Here is a 19,620-nt window from a genome sequence, read left to right on the forward strand (position 1 = left end):
TGTTTATATTTGATAACAATGTTTATCATTTTGGCAGACAAAATACATATAATTTATAAGTAACAGATTTATTGAACAACTGAAAATTCTGAAAAATTTTAGAGTTTAAAAATTAATGGCTTTAAAGCAACTCACTCCCCTTGTCTATAAAAACTCCTGGAAGGATTCTAGAGACTGGGATAAGAACAAACAAGTGCTACCACGGTATGGTGTATTTCCATTTTTCACTACATATTTGAAATTGTACGTATGTTTCATATCATATGTCTTTGCTACAATGGTCCTATTTATGTCTTTGCTACAATGGTCCAATTTATTCAATATGAAAATCCAAAGAGTTTAAAAATATTTTAGTTATTAAAAAATTCAATTAATGATTCCATGATTCGGGGACTCACTCCAAAATCTGGTTACCTCTGCCACCTAGTGGTATAAGAATTCCCTATCTCACAGTGCTAGGTTTCACAAAATCATAGGGTTTTTTATGTTAAAGTAGCTATAAAATATTTATGTAAGAAAACTGACAGTGAGGTAGAGTAAGTAATACACACAAGATAAGGCCAGAATCAAGCCTAATTTCTCATTTTGTCTCTTTGTACTATGTTATACTGAGGATATATGATACTTCAGTGCTAATGATATATTATGCAAAATTGAAACAGTCTCTTTCTTACAGACTAATAGGAGGCAACACTGATTTCAAAAACGTGGGGGTGGGGGTGGGGATGAGGGAGGTACTCAAAGTCTTACCCAGGCACTTCAAATCCCATAGTTTGCTTCTTTCCAGATACAGTCATTTTAGCAACTTTTGGCACAATTTCAGATTCACTTCGCGATGTCTGGGAATCTACTGGTTTTCCTAGTTAAGGAGTAAAATATAAAAGGCCAATTAATTTCTTTAGTAATATAAAGAAATCTATTATGTAGTATTTTAAATTATAGATTATAACTTTCACATAATTAATGTCTTTATAAACACATTATCTTATCTCTAAAAAAATTTAGTAAGATATTAATGCTGAAAGAAATTCTGTCACTTTAATCTAGGAAATCCCCTATTGTCAGGACTCTCCTATGCTTAACCTCCACCAAATCTCTTCCTAATTTTGAACTGACTGTTAAGTTTCAGTATTAAGAGGTCACAAGGTAGTTTCTGCACTGAGCCTTGTTCTGACATTATACCTAGACCCTATACCTCCCTTTCCTACCACACCCTTTCACAATACTAAAATTGTTTGGTCAGTTAACAGATGGCTAAACTATTTTTAATCCTGTGAGGTTTATGAACTGATGAACAAGTTGAGAGTCTGCTGAATTGTGCTGGAATATAGTATATATTTTACTTGCACACAACACTAGACTTACTAAAATACTGATATCTATAAAGAATCTAGGGAAAGAGGTTAATGTAGAAAAACTGAATTAAGAACATGGGGGAATTAGTCAGGCATGGTGGCACGTGCCTATAGTCCCAGCTACTCAAGAGGCTAAGGTGAGAGAATGGCTTGAGCCCAGGAGTTTAAGGTTGTAGTGAGCTATGATAACACCACTGCACTTCAGCCTGGGTGATAAAGCAAGACTCCATCTCTTAAAAAAAAAAAAAAAAGAAAAAAAGGTCAGGCGCAGTGGCTCACACCTGTAATCCTAGCACTTTGGGAAGCCAAGGCAGGTGGATCACGAGGTCAGGAGTTCGAGACCAGCCTGACCAACATGGTGAAACCCCTCTCTACTAAAAATACAAAAATAAGCTGGGCATGGTGGTGCACACCTGTAATCCCAGCTACTCAGAAGGCTGAGGCAGGAGAATCGCCTGAACCCGGAAGGTGGAGATTGCAGTGAGCCAAGATTGCGCCACTGCACTCCAGCCTAGGCGACAGAGTGAGACTCCATCTCCAAAAATAAATAAGTGAATAAATAAATAAAAATAATTAAAAATGGAGGGATGGAGGAGAATAAATTATGAGCTAGATCAAAGTAAGACTTTTTTTTGCATTTGATCCCTACATAATCATTGAACTTTTAAAAATGTGTCGTTATAATTTTTTAGAAAAAGTACCACCAGGATTGGATCCACATAAAACTATGGAAACTGCATGTGCTACACTGGTAAATACATATACAGAAACCACTAACAATATAAGAAAAGTTAATGTATAAAATTCATTTAAAATGTTTGCTATTTGCCTACTATACACCAGGCACTATGCTGGAAATATGATGGTGAAGAACAGACGTAACACTTGCTCTAAGAGTGATTACATCCTAGCGGGGAAAACATACTAAATGATAAAAAAAGAAGTACAATTAAAATTGTTATTAGTGTTATAAAGAATCCATATATGGTGCCATAAAATTTGATGATAGGGCACATGACTCAGAGAGCTTCTCTAGGAAAGTGAGAATTGGAGCTATGATGGGGAAATTGAATATAAATTATAATAACTAGCACAGAAAGAGCATTCCAAGCAGAAAGAGAAGCTTGTATAATGGTCCTTCTGTAGGAGGAAGCACGGTTCTTCAGAGGGAGTGAGAGCAGAAGGGGAGCTACATGAAGCTGGAGAGATGGGCAGGGCCAGAGAGTGCCGAAGATCCTAATGCTTGCTCTAACAGAGGCGGAAGTTACCAAAATGAGGTAAGCAAAAGAGAGGGGAAAGTGGAAGGGAGAGGAGCGGATGAAGTAAAGGGACATCTGAAAACAAACAGTTTAGGGAAAATTTTGAGATTGGGACACATTAGGAATTTGGACCCAATATTTGAGAGTTCCAAATGACAATGAACGTTAAATAGGCAGTTGAACATGTTGGTTGACCTCAAAGGAGAGGTCTGAGCTGCATCAGCACGTAATTGGTAATTGAAGACATAGATACAGGCAAGACCACCAAGGGAGAGAGCACAGAGCAAGAAGAGAAGTGGTCCTAAGAGACCTTGGAAGAACTCTAGCATTTAATGCCAAGATAATGGACAATATGCCTACAAAAAGGCGAAGGAGAGCCAGGGAGGGTGGTGCCAACGAAGCTAAGGGAAGAGAGTGTTATGCAGTTGGCATTACCAGGATCTAGGGCTCTGGGCCAGTCAACTGAATGAAGACTGAAAACATTCACTGGTGACATGATCACTTTAGATAAAAGTCATTGGTAGAGTTAGCAAGAGCCATTTGAAAAAAGTGAGAAAAGTAAAAGGCAAACTAGGTTAAAAAATATAAGGTGAGAAATGAAGGCATGTTCACTACCTCTCAGCTATAATTTCAAAATCCAAAAGCATTGAAATATTAAAGTTTTGGGTTTTGTTATTTTAATAACTCATTTGGAAGCAAAATCTGACATGGACTGATATGAGGCTATTTATCGATAGCACTTATTGCTCCTACTGAAAGTGACAGCCACACACTTCAGGGCAGAAACGGCAATGCGTCTGATTACAGGGAACTGCTCCACAATTCACTGGGGCTATTATACAGATGGTATGTACATGTTAATGTTTTTCTAAATCCAAAATATTCCAAATTCTGAATCAAATCTGGCCCTAAGGGCTTTAGATAGGGATTGCATTTGTATGAAAATGATTCTTTTAAAAAGCTTGTCTGTAAACAGAATAATATGGCAGAATAGCAGTAGAAAGGGGATATGGGATCAAGCTGATAGAAAAGATTAAATGGAGAAGGTTTAGTTGAATAAATTACGAAGAGATCATCAATATTTTAGAGTTTCTGAGAAGGCAGAATGAGATGGAATCCAAAGTACAGGTAGAAACTGAGCTGAGACAGGAGAAACGCTCTTTTATTGCAATAGAAGGCAGCTTTGCATGTTTAGGAACTGCAAAATGAAAATTCCTAATGGATGATTTCTGTTTTCTCCATAATACAGCACCTAGTTATGCTCTGGGACCACCCAAGGAAAGTAAAAAGATTTGCAAAGTGAATAAGGTTTTCAGTAACTGCTGCGCAAAAAGAGAGTAAGTTGAACATTTAAAAAATTAGAGGAATTGTTGGATAGTATTGAGGGCCCATTTAAGATTTGTGATAATGAATTTATAGTGGAACCTATCTGCCTTTGTGTGACTTTCTCTAGCAATGTTCAGCCATTCACAAAAAAGGCACAGAGAAGACATTAACTGCTTCATTAGGAGTTAAGGATCTATCCAACAGGTATAAGAAGAAATTATATGGCATTGAAATTACAAATAATTAAATCTAAGCTGATTTTAAAAAATAAATAAAATGACAAAGGAAGAGTCCTGATGCACTAGGAGAAAGCAGAGGGATCTGTAAGGAAAGAAGGAGAAGAAATCTTAGTAAATTTCTGATGAGAGGTGAAGCTCACCGGAAATAAGGTAGTCAAAGAACTGAAAATCCAGTGTTGGACTTGGTGGTGTTTTTCCATACAGATAGGTCATGAGCTGTCATCATGAAGAGCTTAGGGGGAGAAGAAAAGAGTAAGCCAGCTGCCAAAGTCTCCCATGAGTAAGAAGTGACTGCGAGGCTCTTCACTAGATGACAGCAGTAAGGACTGACAGAAGGCTGGCTCAGCTAAAGACAATAACTTCAAAAGAATAGAAATCAAGGGGGGAAAATGATGAAAGAATGATGGAAAGGAAGGACAGAGCCTCAGGTTTAAGAGGCTATAAATGAAGTAAAGCAAGAAGTAGGAAAAACACTAGGAAGATAGATTGAGAATTATAGAAGGATTGGCTTTGTGTGAAAAAGCAGTTCCTGAAGTTACAGCAAAAGTGGAGGGGAGTGAGAGGTGAGTGAGGAGATAAGGAAGGAGGATACTTAAGAGCATGATGATGATGACGATGATGGGGTATGCGTATGTGCATGCATATGTGTTAGGAACAAGGAGACATCCTGACTGATTAAAACAAGGAAAAGTGGCATGGGGGATTCTGGCCTCTGTCAAAAGAAGAGGGGGAAAAAAACCATACAGCATGAAAATGTCTCAATCCAGCCTTTATGACACTAATTCCAACTTCCTGTTATAGTTCATCTTAGTATCTTCCAACCATTTTGCACGTAAAAAATTTATTGTCCCACTTACCACATTTAGTACACTGAAATACTGAAATTTTGGCTTTTAAAAAAGTAGGTGGGTCATACAATGGCATAAAAGGTCTCTAAGCACACAAAAAAATTACAATGTGATCCTGTAATATTTCTGGGGATGCAATAAATATCATAATACTTTTCTTTTTGATTTTTTTTTCTATAGAACATCAAACTCACGATGTAACATTTCAAAAATGTGGTTATTTAAGTGAAAGTAGACGGGGAAAGTCTAGTATGGATTTGAATACCACCCCATTAAAGCAGTGGTTCTTAAATCTTTATTTTCAGTCAGGTACCCCTTTTAAAAACTAACAAAAACCATGGGGCATTATTCATAGAAAAATGTACCATACATATAAAATTTTGCATGCTATTTCAAGGACATCAATAAGTCCAACTCTAGAACTTTTGAGAGATAACCATGGCTAAGGCTATTTTGGAAATACATTAATTTAAATTAATGATGTTATCCACAGTCAAGGATAAAAACATACATTCAGTAAATTATCCATTGAGCTGTTCTTAACAGCAAGGTGATTTACTTCCACTTACTCAATACATTACAAAGTCCCCCTCATGACTAGCACCATTCTGGAAGGCAGGCAAACTCTACTGACATAAGTCAGAAAGGAACTCATAATTAAAATAGCCAGTCATAGATCAATAACAGATACACATATATAATTAATCAAATCCATATTTTTTAAAATGTAAAATGTTTACTGTGTTCTCCCATCTTCCCCAAACAACTGGAAATTCATTCACCATTTAACAATCCCAAGAAATTGAACACTAAATTTTCAGTAAGTCCCAAAATATGACAGTAAGAAATAAGTACTGGATGAAAAAGAAGGAATCTTTGATTCTGGTCCCTGCCCTACCACTAATTAGCTGTCACCTTACGGCTTAAGCGGTTCATTTAATTTCACTAGCTTCAGTTTCCTCTAAACTTTTCCAGGAAGTACGTAAAATTTCCACTTCCTATAATGAGGTGAATTAAACCACTAAGATGTCCTTTAAATCAACTAGCCCACTATGAGATAAAAGTAAAATGCACCACTCCAAAGAAAGACTATTAATGTCCTCCCCTAGGCCTCACAAAACCCACCCACCAAATCATGATCACCCAAAAGATACATATTCTGAAAACTCATATATTCATAATTAGTGTTCAGTCTCTAGAATAGAGAAGAACTAATCATCTGTTAGGTAAAGTTTTCATTCAGACAGAAATAATAGCCACCCAGCTGAAGGGCTACCCAACTGATCAAGTCTAATCTAATTTTATAGACAAAGAAACAAGGGACAAATAAGTGACTTCACCTTAGTGGCAGAGCTTGCACTTAAACCAAATTACCTCGCTGCCTGTCCAGTTGACCTTTCTCATCCTCCAGCTACCTCTGCAGCAAAACATAATTAGAAACTGCCTCCGTCCCCATAATTAGAAACATAATTAGAAACTCTGTCCCCAGTGGTTACCCCTTGAGAAGCTGCTTTCCCCAGGGCTCTCCTGGTTCCTTCCTGCGGCTAAGATCTAAATAGATTCTAGGTTTTCTCTTGAACATGAAATGATGTAGGTCTCTTGTCCTGAAGATTTTTTTTTTCAATGTATATTCATTTCTGAAGGATGCAAAGGTAGATCTCTCTCACATCACACAACTGATACAGACTCACTGAATTTAATGAAACCCCTCTGCTTGCATATCCCCAATTTATGCTCTTCTGATTCATTCCTTTGGTCTTTAAGCACACTCATTATCAGAATACTAGCTGTCAGGGGTCAGGAAGTGCCTTACACACGTTCACACAGTCCACAGTACATGACACAGTGCTCTGCCTATAATAAGCCACCAATAAATACAGTTTAATGATTAATCCCTAAGGGTTTAAATTGTGAAACTACAAGGTGACCTCTATTGTCTTTATAAGTTATCTTAGATGGCAATAACCTCCTCAATTTACTCTCTTTACTCACTCACTCCTCGCATTTAATACCAGCTACCTCCCAAAGTTGAGATATAAATTCTAGAAAGCCAACGTGGCACTCTCATATGCTCTTCAGCCAGGTGCTTTACATGGTCTTTTACCTTTACACAACCACGCAGAATAGGTATAATTACTCCTACATTTCTTTAGAGAAACTGTGGTTCAGACAGGCTGATCTGCCAGAGGCCATACAACTGTGGCCTGTGACATAGCTAAATTAAAAAAAAAAAAAGATATGAATTACATGGCGCTATTATCAAAAAGTGTACTCTACACTATTCTGAGAGACAAGTTATAAAAGTTGTTGAGCTGAGCTGTAGAGGCAATAAGCAAGAGAAATTCAAAATATGTACCTGAGTAATTCTAGAAGGCTTAACAAATGAAATGAGATTTGACTTGACTGAAAAGTAATAAAGAGGAGGCAAAAATAATATGAGAAAAGGCATATGCAGGGGTCAGTGGGGCAAAAATTCTAAACGTGGGCACTCATCAATATGCTTTTAAAGACTATATAACTAAAGTTTTAAAAAAATGGCTTTTTAAAAAAAAAGATCTTTTGTAGATTTATGTTCATGGAGTCCTTTTCTCATTTAATAAGTAGAAAGTAAAACAGAAGTAGTATTAAATATTCTTTTTTTTTTTTTTTTTGAGACGGAATCTCGCTCTATTGCCCAGGCTGGAGTGCAGTGGCGCGATCTCGGCTCACTGCAAGCTCCGCCTCCTGGGTTCACGCCATTCTCCGGCCTCAGCCTCCCGAGTAGCTGGGACTACAGGCGCCTGCCACTGCGCCCGGCTAATTTTTTTTTTTTTTCTTTTTTTTGTATTTTTAGTAGAGATGGGGTTTCACTATGGTCTCGATCTCCTGACCTCGTGATCCGCCCGCCTCGGCCTCCCAAAGTGCTGGGATTACAGGCATGAACCACCGCGCCCGGCGTAAATATTCTTTGTAAGGATAATTAGTAAAACTGTTTAGAAATGAGGAAAGCCAAATTAAGATTATGGAAGAGAAAAACCATAGAAATTTATATGTGACGATGATTTCTCCATAAAATATGCTGCTGTGTCTCATCATTCTATAATTCCTTACCTTTTCCAAACCATTAATAAGGCATTCCCTAAGCTTTGGCCCTAGGATCCTATTTACATTCTACAGATATCTTCTATACACAAGGGCAACCAATCCTAATAGTCTACTATCGCTAGAAACCTAAGGCTCAGCCACCAGACAATTCACAGAACTTGAGCCTTGACCTAGTCATCAGATATTTCAGAGACTGAGTTTACCCCATCTGAAAAATGTACCACCTACCTCACAATGATATAATACATATCATATACATAAAAGCATTTAAGAAATTCTCATACAAAACTAAAAAATCAGACCTTTATTCTATAAAATTATTTTATTGTTTCTATAATAATATCCTTGGAAGAAAATCCTTAATGGCTGAAGTTTGTTATCAGTATATGTTTACTGATAATTTTTGGTTTTACTGGCTATTTCTGTACCTATTAACCTCTTTTAGTTTTAAAATGATTTTAGGTGATAATAGGATCAAGAAGTACTACAATAAATATGTATCTAGCCATAGATAAATAGTATCACAAAGTACCTTACCTTGGTTTGAACTCAGTGTTTTTTATTTGCTTAAGTGTCATGCAGATAAGTTTCAAGAGTACATAACAAATTAAGAATGATCTGGTAGAACAAATCCAGTGGGACTATTTTGGGGGGAAAAATGCCAAGTTGATGTTGAAGTTCATCTGGAAGAGTAAATGTGAAAGAATGGCCAATAAAATAAACTAAGAATAATAATGGGGGAGTTGAACTACCAGATATCAAGATACCAGATATCTAATTCAATGAATTAGAATAGGGCATCTGCAAATAATCCAATTAGTAGAACTATATTTACATGAATGTTATATATAGGAATTAACAGGAATTAAGTATATGGAAAAATATATAAGAATTTATACATTATATATGGTTATAAATAGAAATTCAGTATATGCAGAAGTGTTTCAAATCAATGGGAAAAGGATGGGTTATTCAACACATTATACTGGGAACACTGGCAATTCATATGGAGAAAAGGCTCTATCATATATACAGCATATCATATATAAATTCCTTATTGATTAATGATATGAACGTAAAGCAAAGAGAAAAACATAAAAATATAGGGACTTCAGGTAAGACAGATGTACAAATTTGTTATAAAAATTTCTGCCTGACTAGGCGCAGTGGCTCATGCCTACAAATCCCAGCACTTTGGGAGGCCAAGGTGGGTGGATCACTTAAGGCCAGGAGTTCAAAACCAGCCTGTGCAAACAGCAAGACCCTGTCTCCACACACACAAAAAAATTTTCAATGAGCTGGGAGTAGTAACATGCACCTGTAGTCCTAGCTACTCAGGAGGTTGAGATGGGAGGATCAATTGAGCCCAGGAGTTTGAGGCTGCTGTGAGCTATGATTGTGCCAATGAACTCTAGCCTGAACAACAGAGCGAGGCATTGTCTCTTTAAAACAGGTTCTCCCTGATTAAAGATACCACAAGCGAGCATAAAATATGTGAGGAAAATATATGCAAGGGGTTAGTTAATATATACAATAAAGAGTTCCTGGCCGGGCATGGTGGCTCATGCCTGTAATCCTAGAATTTTGGAAGGCCAAGGTGGGTGGATCACCTGAAGTCAGGAGTTCGAGACCAGTCTAGCCAACATTATGAAACCCCATCTCTTCTAAAAAATACAAAAATTAGCCAGACGTGGTGGCACGCACCTGTAATCTCAGCTACTTGGGAGGCTGAGGCAGGAGAATCACTTGAACCCAGGAGGCGGAGGTTGAAGTAAGCCAAGATCGTGTCATTGCACTCCAGCCCAGGTGACAAGAGCGAAACTTGTCTTAAAAAAAAAGGAGTTCCTACAAACTAGTGAGAAAAAAACTCCTCAGAAAAAGAAAGTGAGCAATAAATGGGCCAGGTCAATAAACACAAGTCAAAGGTATGGCAGAGGAAAGGGGAAAAAAAAATGTTGCTATGTACACCATACTTCTGAGAATATGGCCTTATAGAAACATTAACACTAATGTGCAACAGGATATGAATGAGATTGTTCACTGTGTTACCATATGTAATGACAAAAAATTGTAGATGTACGTAAGGGAATGGTTATGATGTATCCAAACAATGGAATAGTATGCTACAGATATAGAATTAGAAGACCTACATGTATGAAAAGATAACTACGACACATGAAGTAGAAAAAAACAACTCAAATATAGCAATGGTCCTATATCACATCACTATGCGACTGGCATTAAAAAGTGTGTGCTTTTTAAAGTGATTACTTCTAGGGAGTGATAGTAGGAAAGAGAGAAGTTGACTTTTCAATTCAAACTTTATATACTTCTATGCTACAATGACTGTATATTATTTTTATAATAAAAATGACTTGTGCCTGTAGTATCTGATATGGTGTCTCTGCTTTCTATCTCTAGCTCCTCAAACCATGTTCTACTTCTGTCCGCTAGGGTTTTCATCATCTCACCTGCTAAAATATACTCTGTAGCTCTGTACAGAAAAAATCTACTTGTACATTTAGTCTTTAACATGACCGCAATTTACCCTTCAATATCCACCTCTTCCTTGCAAACTCCCATAAACAGACTGAGAATCCCTGACATAAACACTCTTGTTTTCTCACAAGCATGGCCATGGCTCATCTATTTCCATGTTTCATGCAAAAGCCACTACTTTCATGAAAATTATACTTTAATTTTATTGCGCTAAGATTTGTGATTATTAATAGAAGGAAGCCATGGCTTCTTGGTAATGCATGAATCACAGAGGCCAACTCCAGCAATGTATGATGAAAGACTCTTAGATTCATTTCACAAAGATTTACTGAGAGCCTCTGAGGTAACTACCAACAGAATAAAGCACATATAAAGTTACATGCATACTTTTCATGCCCTCACAAGCTTTCCACACCAAATGCCTCCAATTCACCAGCCAGTTAGGTTAGTAGATAATACATGGACTCTGTTGCAACACAACCTGAGTTTGAAGCCAGGCCTTGCCACTGCATGACCTCAAATGAATCACTCAACTTTTCTCTATGCCTAGTTTCCTCGTCCATAAAGTAATAGTATCTGCCTAACAAGGATGTTAGGAGAACTGAGAATTAAATGAACCAATACATGTAAAGTACATGTAATGACTGGTACATACGAAAGCACACAGTCCGTGGGTCTCTGACAGTCACCAAAATGCCAACTTCTTCTTTTTCTCATGTGATACCAGGACATTTACAAACACAAATTACTCTCTAGCTATCACTTATTCATTCGTGAAGGGAAGGCGAGAAATGCCAACTGTGTGACACTGAGCTAGGTACTGAAATAAACAGACCCAAGAATGTGGTGAGACATAAGGCTAGAAAAGCAGGTAACTCATTTAGAACCATGTCTAACATTTCACTTATCTTGAAACATAAGAGCCACTGAAGGAATTTAAGTGTTAGAGAAACATATCATACTTTTAAAACTTACTCTGACCCCAGAATAGAAAATGGATTGTGGAGGCAAGACTGAAAGGAAAGCAATTAGAAGACTGTTGTACAAATACACGTAAGAAATTCTACAGTGATCTAAGAGCAATGGAGATAGAGAAAGGAATATTTAAAAGACATTACTTTAAAAGATATTACAGTCAGACCTTCATATCCTTGGGTTCTGCATCCATGGATTCAACCAAACACAAATTGAAAATATTTGAAAAAATTTAAAAATACAGTATTTAACTACTATTTACATAGTATTTGGTATCTAGACTACTTATAATCTAGATTCCTTTTCATGTAATGGTAATTAAAAAAGTAATCTAGAGATGATTTAAAAGTATACAGGAAGATATGCATAGGTTATATGCAAATACAATGACATTTTATATCAGGGATTTAAGCATCAGCAGATGCTTGACGGAGGGGGGTACAGAGCCGAAACCCAAGGAAATGAGGGACAAGTGTACAAGGTAAAATCATGAATCCTTGATATCTGAATGAACAGAGGAGATAAGAGAAAGGACAGTCCTCAGATTATCTGCCAAGAAAGAAAGGGTAGATGGTGATGCCATGAACAAACAGGAAATACCTTCCAGGAAACTAAGAGAAGTCTGCTGGTCAGAATCTTATTTCTCTCACTCCTTTCATTCAGTACAAAATTACAACAGTCCACAGAGGAACTCTGCTTCCTCCTCCTAAGCAGAAACTGTAACCAAAAATTTTATTTTATTAAAGACTGCCTAGATACGATCTTGGATCTTCAGAGTTTTTCAGGTTAAATTCTAGCATGTTCTTGGCACTGAGGACACAAAGATGAGTGACAGACTGTTTTCAGATAGCTTTCATTCTAACAGATGTGATGAACAGTATGATAAGATGAAACGAAAAAAAGAGACAGAGAAATTAAGTAAGTTTCTAGGAGACCACAACCACTGTGACTGCAGCTGAACAAGTACTATAGCACCGGAAATGAGTAAGAAGGAACAGACATGAGAGTCAATACATTAATAGAACATGGAGATTAATTAAATCTTAGGAAGGCAAAACATAGGAACCTAAATGACTGCTATGACTCTAACCTAGACACTGTTCATGAATATAGACACATTTGGTCAGAGATTCCTTTAAGACATACAGATAGAGGCCGGGTTCAGTGGCTCATGCCTGTAATCCCACCACCTTGGGAGACTGAGGTGGGCAGACCACCTGAGCCCAGGAGTTCAAGATCAGCCTAGGCAACATGGAGAAACTGTCTCTACAAAAAAAAAAACACACAAAAGAATCAGCTGGGCGTAGTGGTACACGCCTGTAGTCCTAGGTACTCAGGAGGCTGAGGAAGATGGATCACTTGAGCCCGGGAGGCGGAGGTTGCAGTGAGCCAAGATCATGCCACCGTACTCCAGCCTGAGCGGCAGAGCAAGATCCTGTCTCAAAAAATCAAACAAACAAAAAACAACCCAGACATAAAGACAGAAATCCATAGAAAACAGTTGGATCATCAGGTTTACAGGAATGTTTACCAACATTAAAACACATGAAGCTATTCAAGACCTAGACTGCTTATCGAAAATGAAGAATGAGAATGCAGCCAATGAAGGAACTCTTAATACTCAAGAGAGGGAGGCTGAAAACAAGTATTTACCTTCCTCATAGAATCCTTACATAGAATTGAGATTCACATATCATACAATTTGAGAGCCATGTTAGAGGTCATTTGGTCTTGTCCATCATTTTACAGATGAAAATTTAAGTGAGATTCCAAAGTTCACATGGCTGATTAGTGGAGTTTTTGCTCTGGTGTTCTCTAGGTTGCTTCCACGGCACCCTCCCCTTTCCACTCTCTGTCCTCTAAACCTTCTCAGGACCTCATAGAAGTGGTATTCCCAAGGTAACTGAAGCAGGGTGATTTTGAAGTTGAATGTATACAAAAACTGCCAACAAAGTGCCTCTAAATGTAAATATACACACGCACATATTTATTTATTTATTTTTCTTGGGGGACAGAGTCTTGTTCTGTTGCCCAGGCTGGAGTGCAGTAGCGTGATCTTGGCTCACTGCAACCTCTGCCTCCCAGGTTCAAGCAATTCTCCTGCCTCAGCCTCCCCAGTAGCTGGGACTACAGGCACACGCCATCACGCCCGGCTAATTGTTTTGTATTTTAGTACACACAAGGTTTCACCGTGTTGCCCAGGCTGGTCTTGAAATCCTGAGCTCAAGCAATCCACCCACCTCGGCCTCCCAAAGTGCTGGGATTATAGGCATGAGCTACCGAGCCCAGCCTTTTTTTTTTTTTTTTTTTTCCCAGACGGAGTCTTGTTCTGTTGCCCAGGCTGGAGTACAGTGGCACGATCTCAGTTCACTGCAACCTCCGCCTCCTGGGTTCAAGAGATTCTCCTGCCTCAGCCTCCTGAGTACCTGGGAATTACAAGTGCCTGTCACGATGCCCGGCTAATTTTTGTATTTTTAGAAGAGATGCAGTTTCACCATGTTGGCCAGGCTGGTCTCGAACTCCCAACCTCAGGTGATCCGCCCATATTGGCCTCCCAAAGTTCTGGGATTACAGGCCTGAGTCACCATGCCCAACCCCTCTAAAAATATTGCTTTGTCCAGATCACGATTTTGTGAGTTTAAGTGAGGTTAACGATCATTAACATCTACTCAGATACTTCTGAATCACAGTTAATGTTAAAACCAATTATTCTGATTAGGTTTAATGTTTGCATTTCGGAATGTCCTAATATACATAGTTAAAGCCTAGCAGTTAGTTCATTTTCTGCTTAACAAAGAGAAAGTTTCTGTTTACTACAATTTTTACTTCCAATGGGAAACCTGAAGGCTAGGCTAGTCTTCCTTTAATAATGAACACCTGGATACTGTCCTCTTAACATTCTGTGAATGCCGATTTGGGGAGGTGAGAAAGGTATATTCAGGCTCTAAAGCATACATCACAACATGATGCTATCAACTTTAAGTCACACATGATAATCTCAAATTGCTAAAAATAATAGCTCCAGACCAAAATGATGTAACTTGCATATCAAGTCTTTATTGCATATTCTCATGCAGCATATACTGTTTTCTGTCTATATTGTAAAATATATAGTGCCTTACCTCTTCAACTAAACTAAGAGCTCCAGAAGTTTATTTTATGATATATTTTACAATATCCAGTCCAGTGCCTGGTACATACTAGGCACTCAAATATTTAATAAAATTATTTATTTATGAAAAAAAGGAACATACTCTCTAACCCAATGATTCTCAGCTTGGGAGGAACAGGTAGATTAAAATAACAGGGACATCCTTGCTCCTCCCCCTTTTAAAAAGCACTGTCAGTAGGAGACACTGATCCTAACAAGTGTTCTCTCATGTGTCCTGGGACAGAAAAAAAGATTTAGAACTATTTATCTGGTATAAAACTAATTTTATAGATAAAGAAGTCAGGCTCACATAAATTAAACAATGTGTTCACACCCGTTTAACATTATTTGCAAATTATAATCACCTACCTAGTGTTGACTGGTTTCAGGTTCCTAACTAAAAAGATGTTTGAAGACCTGCCTGAAATCAGAAAACCAGATGGCCTTTTAAGGTTTATGTCCTTATAATCCTAATCGCTCCCCCATACAGATAGATCATTTACCTCTAAATGACATCAAATGCAAGATGTTTGGACATTTTAATATTATCATTGACATAAAATAGGGTACTAGTTAACGAAAACTGTTGCCTAGGGATAATATTCTTAAATGCAATCCAAACCATCAAGTTCGGTTTCTTTCTTCACATAAAATCCTCAATTGAATGTGAGAAATATTACTAGGGAGAATTTTTCAAAGTAAACTTGTGGCATTAAGTAATTTCAATTTTAATTAGTATCTCTAAAGATGTGAAACACTAATGTAGAACACTAGTTTTTGTTTTAAATTAAAAATGCCTTTATAGCTCTTAATCAATATTTTGGAAGTATTCTGAATCAAATTGAGATCTAAAAATTTATTCCACATTTAAAAATATATAAAGAAAAGGAGGAAAATATAGGATACAGAAATGTATGTATAATATAACCTTAACAACATAAAGAATAGAAACGCATAGACAAAAACTGAAAAAATAAGGCAAAGATAAATTATGTTATCTCAAGGTAAGAAAATCATGAGTGACTTTTTTCCCTTTTATTACATTAATATATTACTTCGACATTGTGAAAAGGTGATTTGAAAGATTTCAAAAAGGGGAATTTTTTTTATATTTATATGGCTTAGAAACATTCAAAACAAATTCACAACAGACTTTTAATGTGAGACAAATTCACAATTTAAAGTCATTCAGATCAAAATGCCATGGTGAAAACAACATTCAAGCTTATTTAAAAACAAACAAACAAAAAAAAACAGGGGTTTTCCAGGTACGTACACTTTTGCCATCAATCGATATTTTTCCTATAAATGTTTCAATATGCCAGTACATACAGATACACGTACACGCACAAAAAAGATTTTCAAAATTTCAAAGAAATCAGTGCTAAATTTCCAATTAAAAAACACTACTTAAAATATGAAATCATTTCACTGAATCTGACTAAACATTTAAATTCTAGTTACCAGATGTACATTCAGAAAGTACACCACCTAGGCTATGGAGAATAAACCACTTCCTTCAATAGCACTGTTGCATTGACTGTGATTTATTTGTTATGAATTATTTTCTCACTTTAAAGCAGCTTTATAGCATAACTTGCCTCATCAAATCCATTATAAAGCATCCAGCCTCCTATCACACTAGAATAAAACAACCTAAAAGATTCACTGAGACCAGATTTCAATTTTATGTAAATAACACTGAACCAGCAATTTTTTAAAACAAAGACATTTAAATAAACAAATTCAACCTACATATTACATTGGATTATATACCTTGAGGTAGTATATGCAAAATTTATAATCTAATACATGCAATGAATTTAAATTATCATATTATGACCATTCTATAGCACTAAGAATTCTTGTTACTAATAATTTTCCTTTAAAAACGAGATTTATATTTTATTTGAAAATATTATTACTGTGACTGAAAACTTTGTTGGACTAGAAATAGGCCAGCCTACAAAACAAGGCCTTTTTACTTTACAGAATGAAAACAGTATACAACCTTTAAAAAATAACAAGGAAAAAAACCCACACTAAACAAATACATTGGTGTTTTTTATCCTTCTGCCCTAGGACTTCTCTTTCATTTATCCCAAACTCTCTCTGAGAAATCTCATTTATATCCCCATCCCTGGAACTATCTACCCTTGAGTCCCTCCCTAATAAATCACATTAATTCTTCTGTCCTAAGCTTAGGCATATTATTTATAAGCAAAGCTAAGAATGTATATTTGAGAAATACCTCCTCAGCAATGCAGAATAATCTAAATTGAGTAAGTACTAACCACGCACCAAGAAATGCTATAATGACTTAATATATGCTATAATGGCTCATTTAGCATTGCAACCACCAGAAAAAATAAGAACTATAACCCTACTTTTGCAAATGAGGAAACTGTGGCATAGTGTTAAGTAATTTGCTAAAGGCCACACAGCTAGTAGTTTATTCAGTTGAAATCTAAATCCAAGCAGTCTAACACAAGTACCAGTGCTCATCTAAATTAATGTGGAAACTAGCAGTGAGAATCAACTCTGGTCATAAAAATCAGAAAAATAGTGCACATTTGGAGACAAGAAAAAGTTCACGAGAAATAAAAATTTCATAGTATGCATGAGCTGAAATAAGGAAAAAAAGGTTTATAAGGACCTTACTGAAAACTTCAAGGGTTCTAGAATCAGAGATGATAAATGAAAATTAAACTGTATTAATCAAATTTAAAAGGCATCAATATTTATTAATATTCTGTATATTTAGGTGCCACACACAGTTTTTAGTGACAATAAAATACACATACACAGGCCTTCATAGATTCAGCGTAATCCTTATTTCAACCTAGTCTTCAACTTCTTTAATACATTTCACCTTTGGGATTTTGAGAAACATGACCTTAAAGACAGGGAGAGGTTACTCCATTTGAATAATCCTAAAAAAAATTCTAGTTTTAAAAAAGATATACAATAAGATCATTGTATATCTCCAGATATAATACATTATTTCCAAACACCATTTTGAATTCATGTGTGAGCAAGATGGCTTAGGAAGACTTAGTAATGGCACCAATATCCAGAAATAACTCTATAGTAACAAATATAATGAATTTTAAAGCAATTAGTAAAGGAAAAGGAAATTAATATTGTTTAGGGACTGCTATGTAGATGTATAACTATTGTAGTTTGATCTAGCTTGACAGTGTATTATGGGGGGAAAAAGGAAAATGAAAAATATAATATGCCTTTTATTTACAAAAGCATAATCAAAAATCCCTATATGTATGTGTCTATTTTTACAAATGGTTATGTGAAAGAATATACATCAGACTGTTAAAATGGCTAAATGGAGAAAGGGGCAACAGGTAAAAGGGCCTACATAAAACATTATGAATGATTTTAAAAAACCCTCCAAAAAAAAAATCAGTGGAAGTAACTTGAGCACCTCAATTCATTAGACTTTAACATAATAATCCACTTTTTAACAGCATTTGCTCCTTAAGTGGTAATAAAAGAACACTATTTCTTTGAACTAAGTTCAATGATCATTTCCTGGGCATTTTCCATGAGCAAGACCTTATGACAACTGCATCACATGGGTTATTTTACTTCTCAGAAACTTGTAAGGTAGACATTATTTTCTCATGGATAAATGGTATTTTTGGCAATGCCAACCTATAACAACATGTTCAATGCACTAGGGACACAATTTTCAGGGACACAAGGTAATTGCCATAAACAGGCCCAAGAAAAACTGCATAATTTATCTTTTATCCACTGTCAATGAATGACTTCAATACAAATACAAAATCCTTTAGTGGAGTATAATTATCCTTTATGAAATAACACTATCGATGCTATTATGAGTAATAATTAAATTTAAGAATTAGTATAATCTTTCTGAAGAAGTGTGCTAAAAGTACTATATGTACAATATGTACTGTAAGTCTTAAAAATGCCCATCCCTTTTCATCCAGCAATTCCACTCTAAAATCATATCTTTTATATAATAAATTGAAAGACTTAAGTTCCTATAATAACCAGACAGCTAGACAATGGAATACTATGAAATCTAAACTTATCGGTATTAAAAAGTGTCTATGTGTGGCTGTCAGAAACTAGGGGGAGGGCAAAATGAAGAGTTGCTTAATGTTGCACGATTAAGTTAAAATGGGTTTTTTCAAAAAGGCAGATGACCACTTAAAAAAAAAGGACTAAGATACTCTAATATGTGGAAACACACACAAAGTATAAAAATGAAGACTTCAGTATTAGAAACATATTGCTGTGAATGCTGGTTCTATCCTTTACTGGTTTTGTGGTCTTGGGGAAGATGTTTACACATTCTGGAGCTTCAGATCCTCCAACTATAAAACTAGGATAAAAATAATCCCTACTCTATATGATTATTATGAATATTAAGTGTTAGCAGATATAAAGAATTTAGTACATTTGGTATAAAAGTACTCATTAATATTGCCTACAATTGCTGTTTAAATGCATCAAAATGCTACATAATTCTAGATTCCATAGGTTTAGGCATGCGCTGTCTCTTAAATTGGTTCTCAATAAACAATATTATTTAAGCTGGTACTTACAATGGCACCAAGCTGGCAAATATTGATAAACAAAATTATACAGTATTTTAAATCAAACAGAATTGTTGTTTTACAATCCAAAGACCACAAAGTCATCTGAAATTTAAACAGACTAGCAAATGACTTCATTTCTTAGGACTGCTGATTTGTAGGATTTAGAAACTGATACCAATTCTCTATACATGAATGACAAGTCTCTTGGTTAAATAATACTAGCAGAAAAAAAACCTAAGTTTTAAATACCCTACTAATGATAAAGCTGGTTTCCTTGACAATGGATTCAATTTTA

The 19,620-nt window shown here is 36.1% G+C and overlaps 1 protein-coding gene across 7 annotated transcripts in view; it reads right to left on the reverse strand.

Moving 5' to 3' along the window:
* The window catches only part of HBS1L (HBS1 like translational GTPase), a 92,823-nt gene that overhangs the window by 38,575 nt on the left and 34,628 nt on the right, over window positions 1-19,620 (reverse strand). For all 7 annotated transcript variants that reach the window (XR_008525800.2, XM_054556892.2, XM_024247926.3 and 4 more), the window contains 1 exon segment: window positions 751-859. Coding sequence is in view for 6 of the 7 variants with exons in the window: in XM_054556892.2 (XP_054412867.2) it covers window positions 751-859 (109 nt within the window). In the remaining variant the exon portion in view is untranslated.

Source organism: Pongo abelii, chromosome 5 (genome assembly GCF_028885655.2).
Source record: "Pongo abelii isolate AG06213 chromosome 5, NHGRI_mPonAbe1-v2.0_pri, whole genome shotgun sequence".
NCBI lineage: Eukaryota > Metazoa > Chordata > Mammalia > Primates > Hominidae > Pongo > Pongo abelii.